The following is a 12,493-nucleotide window of genomic DNA, read 5'->3' on the forward strand; positions in this document are numbered from 1 at the left end:
TATGGGGTTTTACGTACCAAAACCACGATCTGATTATGAGACACGCCGTACTTGGGGACGGTGAAAATTTGGACCACCTGGGGCGTTCAGGGTGCACCTAAATCTAAGTACACAGGGGCCTTAGCATTTTGCACGCAGCGAAATGTGGCCACCGTGGCCAGGATTTGATCCCGCAACCTCGTGCGTAACAGCCAAACACTGTAGGCACTAAGCAACCACGGCGGGTCATTTCAACTTAGTTGCCTCATCTACAGTACAGAAGATAGAATAAACATGAGGCTGCTGTTACTGATGAGACCGGATGCCCACTTTAAACATAAAGAAGAAAAGATGTGAAAAGCTAAGACAGACAGCGCAGAGCGAAGCTGTGGAGAGAGAGAGCGAGTGAAGGAAAGGAAAGACAGGGAGGTTAACCAGAGGCGAGTTTCCATTATTCTACCCTGCACTGGGGTGGGGCACATAGGGTTTATAAAAACGACAAAAAGTGACAGGAGCAAGGAAAAAAAGTTAAAAAAAAAGAAAGAAAACAGGTACACTGAAACCTTGTTAAACCGTAGTTAGCCGGAGCATGGAAAAAGTACGTACTAAACGGTAGTACTGCTTAACCGAAATAGCACAAGATCGCCCACTTACCTGTCAAAAACGGAACTCGGAGAGAGTGCGATGAAAGGGGAAAGAACATGCAGTATTCATTTACTTCGTGCAACAAACGTGTTATTTTTGTTTGATGCCGCAGCGGCCTAGCAGCGACCTCAAACTTGCTGAAGTTGTGAGCCAGCTTTTCATCTCAGCAAACACTCGCATGGCAGATTCCGCGTTGGCATTGTATATTCTCCGTGCAGAGGCGCGGTAGCATTGCAGAAGTCACGAGGCACCTTTTCATTGCGGGGTGCTGTTCTCGTTGCGATGATTCATGAGGCTGACGTAACGCGCAGCTTCTGCCACTGTCGGGCCTGAATCGCCGGTGCTGCCACTTTCCGCATCGTCCTCATCACTGTCTCTAGGTGACACTTCGGCAACAACAGAGGCAACGACGGCGAAAAGTCGAACCTTGTAGCCGACATTGCATCTCTTTGCGGTCGCAGCAGCGCTGCCGAGCAACTTCTTCGCATTCCAAATGCCACACATCGTAGTCAACAGTAGACCCATGTCACGTGTCAGCACCTACTTTTTGCATCACAGTCGATAGCACAAACAATGTCTAATTTTTCTTCTATGCTAAGCACCCGGTGTCTTTTTTATCTGAGTTTCGGCACGATGCGAGTTCTTGCTTGCACAACGCCCAACGCTCTGGCATGGCGCCGAAATTATGTTGATGTTGATGTGGCTTCACATGCAAATGCACAGGGTGCTTGAAGGCTGTTGTGCTAATCTCTGAGGCTTGTTGTTCTGCCAGGCCGCCTGATGGAGACAACACACCATTGTGTTTGTGCGACGAAAAGTGTAAACACTACATGTTAACCGATACGTACGCAATAAGCAGGTACGGTTTATGCGGATACAAAGCACATTATGTTCAATGGCCACTGAGTCCGGAATTTGACTTTACTACTTTTAAAACGAAACTACTGTTTAAGCAGGTACGGTTTAACAAGGGTGTCCTGTAACAGAAAAAAGCGTTCCAATCACAGGCCTTCACACGGCCAGTCGATCTCGAGAGAAGCGCAGTAGTTGCTTAGATGTAAAATTCTTTCTTCCGACATAGGCTGGTCACTGAACTGGTTCAGCACAACGGAAGGTGATTGTTTCTGCACACTGCGCTGCGGGCACTGGCATAGAACATGACGAATGGCGAACACGGCGAAGCGCTCATTGTGTTTAAACGCATTGAATAAAGGGCTCAGTAATAAAAAGCAAGTGACAGCACCTTCAAAAAAGCGTCACGCAATCTTTAATGCATTGCATGGAATCAGCTGTTGCTCTACTTATCGATGGCACTGAAATGCGACCTGTAGCTAAGAACGTTCGGTGTATGCTCACCTCAGCTATCTACATGTTGACTGTACAACCTGGTGTCTGTGAGCATTAAAAACTTTTGACAGTGCATTGAACCGCGTTCTGAATGCTTAATATCAGTTTGCGGTAATGGGAAATGCCTAAACTTCGAAGCCCTGATGTTTGCAACTAACGCAGATTCACTTTACCCCGGCTATGTCATGCATTGTGGTCAATTCTGAAACCTTCACGTTTCTTTTTTTTTTGCTTCCTTCATTTACTAGTGGTGCTTGCAAGTGCTTGTACTTTTTTTCTTCTTTTGCATGAAATGAGTCAATATATGTTCATGTTGCTTCACTGTAGTTGCCTCTGCTTCGAAGATGATTTCAATGTCGCACATGGTTTACAAGAATTATTTAATGCCATGCTTTGTATTTGCTTTCAAACTGTTAATATTGAGTCAACATATTCTTGTAACTAATTAAAAAGCGCTGCATTGGCTATTCAGACTCGGGGCACTACAACAGGCGATACAACATGCGGTTTACTTCTGTATTTGGGTGCGAGGGTGATACTAGTAAAAATGGTGGTGACACTAAAAAATAACATAATATATAAAAGCAATATGCTCTTGACTGACCAGGCAGGCAAATCTTCAGCTATGGCATCTTCTGATATCTCACTTGCGTGCTCCTGCAAAATCATAGGAATGCTCTGCTTGTTTAGCGATGGAACATGTGAAATTCATCCTGTCAGCGGTAAAAACGAAGCATAAAAACAATCAACCCTTATTTATTGCCGGAGTCCTATATGTGCTATTTTGCTCAAGCTAATCATGCTGGTTTGCAAGCTTTAGCGTCGCTGGCTTTTCACGTGGCCAAGCCTGTATGAACCATGCATTCGCAGGCGCAATGGCTCTCTCTCAACCTACTATAAAAATACACGGCATGTAAACGAAGCAAGTGTATGCATGATGATGATGACAATAAAAAACGTTGGTTCACAGGCCAACAAAGAAGCCGATAGAGGCCGGGGCGTTGTAATGAAAGTGGCAAATTGGCGATGAGCTCCACTTCACAGGCAAGCTTGTCGATGCTCATTTGCAGCAAAAACTTGTCACGTACGGAGACACTGTTGTCCTAGACAGCTGTGAAGTCAGACACATGTCCGCTATTTACAGTGCGATTTCCCTGCGCACACTGGCGCTGCAGAAGTAACTATCTGGGACACGCACAAGCGGCAAATCGCACGCACACACTTCAGTCATGCCTTCAATGGAAGCAGGGGTGTCTGGCACGAGGCCCGCCTGCGTTTCCAACAGCCACCGCTACACAGCTTTTAGTGGCGCCTCTATAGGCACTGCGCATGGCGTATAACTCCACTTGTTACCTTTTTGTGTACTACATGTTACCCTTGTATGATGTTAACTTCTTTTTTCACTCTGTACATATTACCCCGCTTACTCACTGCCTTAGAATGGACCAGTAATGTATGTTGAATAAGTAAATAAATAAATAAATAAATAAATAAATAAATAAATAAACAAATAAGCAAACAAACAAACATCAGTTCTGCTCACCATGGCCTTGACTATTGTATGCGCTTTTGGCCACAAAAGCACTGCCACAATTTTTCAAGATGACAGACTAAGCTCTGCAACCGCCTGTGATTGTTTGGTGGACACTATAATATGCACGCACGTGCATCAATCGTCCTTCCTTTCCTTCTCTTTTTCGCGCTTCCCCGTCTCCCCAGTATAGGGTAGCAAACCAGGTGCCACCTGGACGACTTAACTGCCCTTCTTTTCTCTCTCTCATCCCAATGCCTTATTGAATTCTGAAAATGCAGTTTATAGCATCGTTATACTGTACCTGCCCCTGTATTCTGAAATGCGTCCAAAAATGAAGCTCATGCTTGACTTGATCTAAATGACACCGCACGTTAACGTGTCCCCAGGACTCTAAATGCATTTTCTTCAGTGCGTCCACAACAGGCGTCATTTGGATTCAGTCAAGCATGGTCTTCAAGTTAAGATGCATTTCTGAATGCGGGAGTTACAGACAACTTTCTGTCGCAATGAAGGGAAGCATAGGGGAACCCACAGACAGAAAGGAAACCCCAGGAAAAAAAGCCCAGACCACAAGTATGCTCACCGACGCACACAGGCTTATGTTTGCACGCCCTGTGTTTGCTGCACCCCGCTAGGAATAGCGGTCTGCATCTACAAGAAACACACGCCAGGGCACGCCTGCTTGGCTCACTCACAGATGTTTTAACAGACATCATCTCATACTATGTTATTGAGAATGCTTCAAAAGGTTGAAATACTGATAAACACAAGTGTTTTACTTTAGGAGCCGTTCAATAAGCGGAAAAAAGCAAAGAAAAAGCACATTCTCGCATGACACAAATCTGCCTCACTGAGTGTTGACTGTGCCATGCTGCTCCGTAGCCAGTCACATGGACACGCGAGACAGCCAGAGCGCCAATACATTGCTGCAGTGAGCTCTCCACATGCCAGTTATGAGCACTCTCGTGAGGTACCCTTTTAAGCGCCTCATCGCTAAAGCCCGTTACTCATAGCATCGCTATTACAAGAGCGCCAGCAACGCCTCGCGCATGGCGATACAGCGCGTCGATACAGCGGCGTGGTTCCGTGGCGATACAGCGACGTGACTCCTGGCCTTCGGGGCACGTTAAAAGTGTGCTCGGCATGGAGACGCGGTTGACTGTTGATGAGGCTCCTAACTCTTCTAGTAAATTGTGCGAGTGCTTAGTATTGAGTTTCCAGGCACGAGTTCGCCCACAATAAACCAGTTTGTTTAGTGTACTTCATTGAGGAGTGCTACATTTCTGATGGAGGTGCGGGGTATGATTGGAAGTCCCCAGTTCGTAACAGAACGGAGCCCCGACCCTCAGCGATTGGAACCCAGAGAACTGATTCCAGTACACCAGCCCCCAAGCCACCGCATCCGAGGAGACCTGCCTGAGTTCGGACCGCTTCCTGTTGCTGGAGCAGTGCAGGCAACAGTTACCAGCGACAGTGCAACCATGACCAGCCCAGTGGCATTGTCTCCAGCTCATCGTGTGCCCACGGCGAACGCCCAAGTCCTTCCACGGCGATACGTTCGAAGATGTGGAAGACTGGTTAGAGCACATCGAGCGAGTTGCAGATTTCAACGGCTGGGACGAGGCACGGAAGCTTCACAACATGTACTTCGCGTTAGAAGAGGCAGCGAGGACACGGTACATCAATCATGAAGCAGCGCTATCTTCATGGGAAGAATTGCGGTGACAGCTGCTTGCCACGTATGCCGGCACTGATCGGCGGAAGAAGGCAGGGCACACTCTACAAGCCAGAAACCAGCACACTAAGGAGTGTATTGGCATGTATATCGAAGACATGTCCCGTCTCTTCCAGCGCGCTGATCCAAACATGACCCAAGAGAAGAAATTACGCCATCTGATGCGTGGCGTTAAGCAGGAGCTGTTCGCAGGACTCGTCCGCCACCCACCGCACACTGTTTCCGAGTTTCGCACCGAAGCGATGATCACAGAGAAGGTGCTGCAGCAGTGAGCCCATCACTACAATTGCGATGTCGCCTGTGCACCAGCCAATCTCCTATCAGCAGGCTTAGGCAGTAACACCGAAATGCTAAGGAAACTGATCTGATCAATCGTAAAGGAGGAGCTTTAAAAGCTGCATCTACCGGAACCCAAGCCGACAGTTTCAACTCTTGCCGCCGTCATTTGGGATGAAATTCGGCACGCCATTCTGCAGCCACGATGTGAGGATGCTAGCCTGTGCATCATGAACCACCACCACCAGTTCGTCGTGTGCCGACGTACGGTGATGTGTTATGCCAACCGACCGGACATAGTGCTGCATTCGTGACCCCCAGCTGCCACCAGCCCACTCTGCCCAGTGGACCCCTTGGTATAGGCCATCAGGTGTCATGAACACGGTTTTTTCTCTGTCCATATCGTCAACAGCAATATGCAAATATCCCGAACGAAGATCAATAGACGAGAAATAGCTGGAACCGTGCAGGCAGTCAAGGGCGTCGTCTATACGTGGGATCGGGTAGACGTCCTTCTTTGTAATGCTGTTCAAATGACTAGAGTTCACAGAAGCGCCACAAGCCGTCCTTCTTCTTAACCAACACCACAGGTGACGCCCAGGGACTCGATGAAGGCTCAATGATGTTTTTATCGAGCATCTTGTTCAGTTCATTTTGAATTACTGGGCGTTCCGACGCAGAAACTTGATACGGTCGTCGGTGAATAGGCGCAGCATCGCCAGTAAGAATCCGATGCTTGACCGCGAGCGTCTGGCCTAAAGGGCGATCGTTGAAGTCGAAAATATTGCGGTAGGACGATAATAGGTAGGCCAGTAGGACGATAATAGACGAAAGATGCTATTTACACGCTATTTACACTGGAGCCAGGCAGCCAGGCTGACACTCGCTCGTGCCAAGGGCACCGACCAACTTCTTCGTCGTTCTCGCGGCGGCTCGTCTCTTGAGCATCGCTCGATGATAGCGTAATAATATATACGAGTCTTGTTAAGAGGCTCTGCAGTCATGCTCTGGGTGAATGACTTTTGGGGACTTCGCTTTCAACATGCACTTACTGTGTAAGCCTGCGGGCAGGATGCCCACGTCGCTTCAATGGGGTGCTGCACTAGAAGCTACGTCATGCAAATGGGACGGCCTTGCAGGAACCGATCAACCAAGAGAATGGTTGATCATGGCATGTTCAACTCTACGCTAACTATCCTTTAACAAACAGACATTGCTGCCAACCTGTGAACATTAAAATGTTTTAAATCGTGCAAAGTGATAAGGAAGGGTGAAGGGAGAGGGACAGAACACACTTTTTAAAAGTTTGCCCTCAGCGAACCATTTGTGGGATGCACTTTATTAAACTGATCATTTACTTTTAGATGCAGCGCACAAAGTAAGTGGTGAAGCATTCAGTAAACTAGGCACAGCAGAGACTGACAAGCAACACAATGTTTTTCAAGCGCAGCAATTTTTGCAGTGACTCTGCCATTGCCGATTTCGCCTGCGGGAACTTGTCTGAATGAACTTGTTCAAACCAAGCAGCCCTCTCTTATGCGGTGCCTTGTGCTGCCAAAGAGCGGTGCTGGTATGATCAAAATCGCTTTCTTATGCACATTTTTCTTCGGCGCAATCTTGCACTGCTCCGTCTTTCAACAGCTTAAAAAGTTCTCACGAACTGCATCTTTTTTTTCATAAAACTTCATACGATAATCATAAGACATTAGGATCAGAATTTATTATTAAAAGTTTGGTCATATTGCAGTTACACAGCATGCAGAAGGAGATCCCACAGTCAAAGACTGTATCGGGGCCTCCCGTACAAGAACATGGAAGATTAACTCAAAGCAACAATCGCACACTGCAAGGTAGTACAGAGACAAAAAGAAAAGAACGTTAACTGAACAAATGACAGAATTTGTAAGCTTCACACGAAAAGTTTGGGGGCATTGGCAAGTACAAAAAAAGATGATCGACAGCTAACCTGGGTGTGGAGTCCGAGATCGACGCAGGCCTGCTTCTTGATCATGTCGTAGCGGTCCTTGCGGTTGTTGGGCAGCACCACGATGGCGAGCTGGAGGTTCCCGCCGCTCCCGACCTCGTGCAGGGCGCGCACGTAGTTGCCCGCTCGGTCGTCGTCCAGCTGCAGCATCTGCGGCTGGCCCAAGCCCAGCCCCATCGGTGGGCTCACGCTCAGCAAGGTGCGCACGAACTCGGTGGTGTCGTTCTCCACCCGCCGGGGGCATACCACCAGCCACGACTCGATGTTGACCGCCACGTGCAAGCGCTGGTCGCGCGTCTCACGCGAGAAATCGGCCGTCTGAGAGTTGTAGCCGTGACTGCGGTCGCCCTGCCTCACACGCTCGACCGGCAGCACGCGGCCCTTAACATTGACCAGTGCATCGTCAAACTTGAGGCCCCACTCGTCCATCTCCCGGCGGATCGCCTCTTCGCCGTTGATGCGGCCGATGAACTCGAGCAGATTGCGGATGCGCTTTGATGGCTCGATGCGCGTGTGCTGGGCCAAGTCACGCATCACGGACACGTTGGCCCGCATCTGTGAAGGGGGGGGGGGGAAGAGATAATGGTGAGTGAGAAGTACTTCACTGCTTCACTAGGCAGTATAGTCATGAGGAAAGTGATACAGTAGGCAGAGCTTAGCAGTCAGCTTCCGTAAATTCGGCCTTGATGGGATTGTCGAAATTGATTTATTTATCTGGCAGGTCGAACTAAAAAAAAATGCAAGAATACACCACCAATTTATTTGGTAGTATTTGCCCGATACGAACACGCCCTAAATCAAGCGCACACCCACTTCTTGTGTGTAAGAAGCACAAAACCAACATAGAAATAAAATGGTAGAAATGTAACACGCAGTTGATGGTTTAGCAAAAAAAAAGATTGGCAAGGGTTCATCTGTTGCACCATGGCAGCCGGTTTCCTAAAGTAAGCATTGTCCCCTTTCTTTCTTTCTTTCTTTAAATTTTGCTTTTCAGCAATACACTTCTGTTAGGCAGCAATGCATACAAACACTGCGAAGGCTGTTATAGTTTCACGTCCGACTGCACCACACAGGCAGCTCGGGCTCAATTTCTAAAAAAAGCAAAAAAAAAGCAGGCACGTTAAAATCAGGTAAGTACTGTAATCACACATGGCCAGCTGCACTTATTGCTTCAAAAACTTAGTAGGGCAGGCCGAAAATAAGCGCTTCCAACAGGAGACAACGTGCCTCCAGACACCTTCACCGTCAACAAGCTCCTCTGAGACAGACGCTGCCGCAAAGAAGTCACTATCGGGGTCACCATAAGGGTTAATAAAGTTCGAATTATATGGTGAAGGTCAATTTTAGGAACGAAATAACGGACGTTTGGGCCCACAGAAATGCATGAGCGCTGCCTGGGACCTTCAGTTAGGATCAAATTAACTGAAAAATTGAATTAACGGAGTCAATTTATCAAAAGCCTACTGTACCTGATCATCTCATAATCAGTCCCTGTGCGATCAAAGGTATAACTTTTTTTGTTATTAAGGTGTGGAAGTTACTAAGTTGGTCTCTGCACCATGTATTCTTAGCCCTCTAAAATATCTTGAACTGTACGTTTAACAACAGGGGATATTATACTATTCCCAACTGTCACTCGAAGAGCTTGACAGTGTTACGCAACCAGAAAAGTGGCTCTGCAACGCAGATAAAATCTGTACAGTATTTTATTTATGTGTTTGTGTGTGTCAGCCAGTCACGAGATGGCGCCATGTATGCGTTGGTGCACCGTCAGCGTTTCACCTTTTCAATGCCACTCGTATTTTTTTTGTTTTTTTTTTGCTATTAAACAAAACGGCAGCTTGACAGTTGTGCGTCGTTTCATTGGCTTCGTGCCAAATCTACTCAATCCGCGACCCCAAAAGATCTGGTCACATTGCGTGCTCAACAAAACCAACAGACTATGGGCCCAGGACAACGAATTGACCATATTTTGCATGGATGGCCTCAGTTGAGTGATGAAAAAGTGCGACCATGTTGAAGCAGAAAACGTCAAGCTACACCGCCTTCACTACGTCATGCTGATGTCTTGAGAAGTTTAGACAGTTGTGAGTATCGTGAAACTGTCGGGAAGAAGTGACTGACAAGCAGTGTGTGCCCATGAATAAAAGTGACAAGTGCGCATTTTTTTCGTCAGACGTACAGAGCGTCACGCGGCACCGGCGTTGCTGCAGGCTCCATGTTGGGTGTGTACAGAAGACGCTGACACGTCCGGCGTGACTACGGCAAAACTGTCAGGAAGAAGTTACTAACAAAATCTTTTCGCGTACACTAGTTGAGAAACAGCTCCGAAAAAGAAGTGCGTTGTTTCTCTTGCATTCGAGGATAAGCGAACATGTCGGCATTAGACGAGTTTAGACTGCCGAAGTTATCATCAGATAATTATCACACATGGTTGATAAGGGCAAGAGCAGCTCTCGATCGTACAGAAGGGATGCCCTTTCTGCTCCTTATCGTCGAGAACAACTACCTGGATGACATCGGGAGTTGCAGAACTGCAAAAGAAGCCTGGAATACGCTGTAGGAAAGGCACTGAAAATCGGACTCTTGCATATACTCCAGCTGATGCACAACTTTTTCAACGTAAAAATGAAGAGACGAGTCAATGCAAGATTAGGGAGATTGATGGTGCTGCATAGGAAGTTGTCAAATGCAGGCTATGCATTTACAGACAGAGAGGTTGCATTAGTAGCGATAATGGGGCTTTCCGACACATTTGAACCGCTCACTCTGAATTTGGAGCAAGACTAACAAAACCTCCAGACCAAAGCACTGAAGACAAGGCTGCTGATCGAAGAAAAGAGAAAGCTGCGTATTGACGAAGATCGGTTAAGCGAAGAAGAGAGTCAGACAGGGGCCCTGATCTCCAAAGCTCGATTAAGGACTGAGAGCAAGCAACCCAATGAGACGATGCATCGTCCACTCACTGGCAAGAAGGACGAGAAGTTTTGTCAATGCACATCAAGTATGCAAAAGAAGACGGTGCGATGCTTTGCTTGTGGGAAAATTGGTCATATAGCCAGAGATCGTGATCAGTTTCAAGATGAAGGGTATCACCAGAAGAAGAGAAACTCATCACAGACAAAGATTGCAGCACAGATGGCTTTATGTGCTAAAATGTGAGAACAGCGCTTTCTCATGTGTGGCATCTTGATAGCGGTGCTGCAGATCACATGACATTGCACAAGGCGAAGGTCACTGACTTCAAGCCATGAGAGTCAGGAGTAGAAACTGCAAAGAAATAATCCATGAGTGACATGGGGAAAGTAAGAGTTCAGATTCAACTATCTGAAGAGTGCTGTGGGTATTTCATCACGCTAGAAGATGTCCTTTATGTTGCCGACTTGAACGACAACCTACTATCAGTTGCAATAATTGAAGAGCGAGGTTTGCACGTGACGTTCGCCGAGGGCAAAGCCAAAGTTACGAAGGACACTGGTGAGCTGATCCTCACTGCAACTCGAGAAGGAAGACTGTACTCTGTCAAAGACGTCGACGAAGATGGCAAAGACAAAAGACACAGCTTTGTGGCACAGACGACTAGGCTACCTTCACCAGGATGCTGTTCAATGCCTCTGTGGAGCTAGTGAAGACCCTGTGAAGGACAAATGTGACACATGTTGTCTGGGAAAGCTAAAGCGAAGCAATTTCCCCAAGGGTGAGGCAACACAGGCTAAAATTCCACTGGAGCTGGTGCATTCAGATGTGGAACGTTGGAAAGATCACACCAACGACCAGAGGGAGCTCCAGTTACTTTGTAACCTTCACAGACGACTATTTAAGATATAACTGTAGTTTACTCCATGAAGGCCAAAAGCAAAGTGCTTCAGAAGTTTGGCAAGTACAGACGCATGGAGGAAAATCTGCACAACACGAAGGTGAAGACCTTGCGTAGTGACAGTGGAGGAGAGTACACAAGCAAAGAGTTCAACGACCCAAGTAACCACGGATATCCGTGGGACGTCCACCATAAGTCCCAACGTCCATCCATCCGGATATCCAACATGGACGTCCGTGGGACGTACAGGAGAAGTCCATATCCTGTTTGGATGTCCGAAGGACATCCCACCGGGATGTCCATGGGACATCCCATTTTGAACGTCCGCTGGCTGTCCATAAATAGGCGTGCCCAGGATATACACTAGTGAGTTATATACAAACTAGCATAAATATATTGCCGGAAATTTTAGTTTTTTCATATTATATTTGTTTATTTTTGTTCTCTATCGGACACAGTTCATTCTTTTTTCTAAGCAAAATAAATATATTTCCAACTTGATATATATTCTGCCCACTTTAACATCGCAGTATTAAAATACAATTTTTTTTTTCTATCGGTGGGTCATACAAACAATTTGTAGTTTGCTTTAAAAAAATACTTGTGGATGACTAGCAGAATATATAAGCGCCCATTTGAAGCCACTTATTCGACCTAGAGCCAAGCACTCAAGTTACCCCTCATTAATGGCGTTTTTCACTGGTCGATCTGGAGCAGCCGCCTGAATCCTCGAGCGAGCGCTCGGCTTTCACCAATCTGAGTCTGCCAGTGGAGCGCACGAACGCTCCGCGGGAGATCACACAGGAAGTCTGCGTGCACGTGACACAAACCGGTTCCGCAAACTATGCCCAACACAATGTTGTGCGTACCGACCGGGTACCGATTTCGCTTGAAGACGGAAGTGACGCCTTGTGACGCGTTCTATTTCCGCCCGAATCCGCGTCTCGGCGGCGGAGCAAGTGAGAGCGATCCGGCGCGGAGCGAGTTGATCCGAAACGACCAGTGGAACGCGTGAACCCGCTCCAGATCGACCAGTGAAATTCGGATTCGTTGCCGCGGAGCAAAAAATCCTGCTCCGAATCGACCAGTGAAAAACGCCATATGAAAAGTTCCTGATCATAGAGTTTTGGTCCTGACCTCCGAACATGTAACTTGGACTTAGGCTATGTAGGTTCA

At 47.3% G+C, this 12,493-nt stretch overlaps 1 protein-coding gene across 1 annotated transcript in view; it reads right to left on the minus strand.

Moving 5' to 3' along the window:
- The window catches only part of LOC135900501 (piwi-like protein 1), a 69,033-nt gene that overhangs the window by 7,953 nt on the left and 48,587 nt on the right, over positions 1-12,493 (minus strand). Inside the window, exon 5 of the mRNA XM_065429981.2 lies at positions 7,483-8,055. Within this exon, the coding sequence (XP_065286053.1) occupies positions 7,483-8,055 (573 nt within the window). The remainder of the gene's footprint in view (positions 1-7,482; positions 8,056-12,493) is intronic.

This window comes from Dermacentor albipictus, chromosome 5 (assembly GCF_038994185.2).
Source record: "Dermacentor albipictus isolate Rhodes 1998 colony chromosome 5, USDA_Dalb.pri_finalv2, whole genome shotgun sequence".
Taxonomy (NCBI): domain Eukaryota; kingdom Metazoa; phylum Arthropoda; class Arachnida; order Ixodida; family Ixodidae; genus Dermacentor; species Dermacentor albipictus.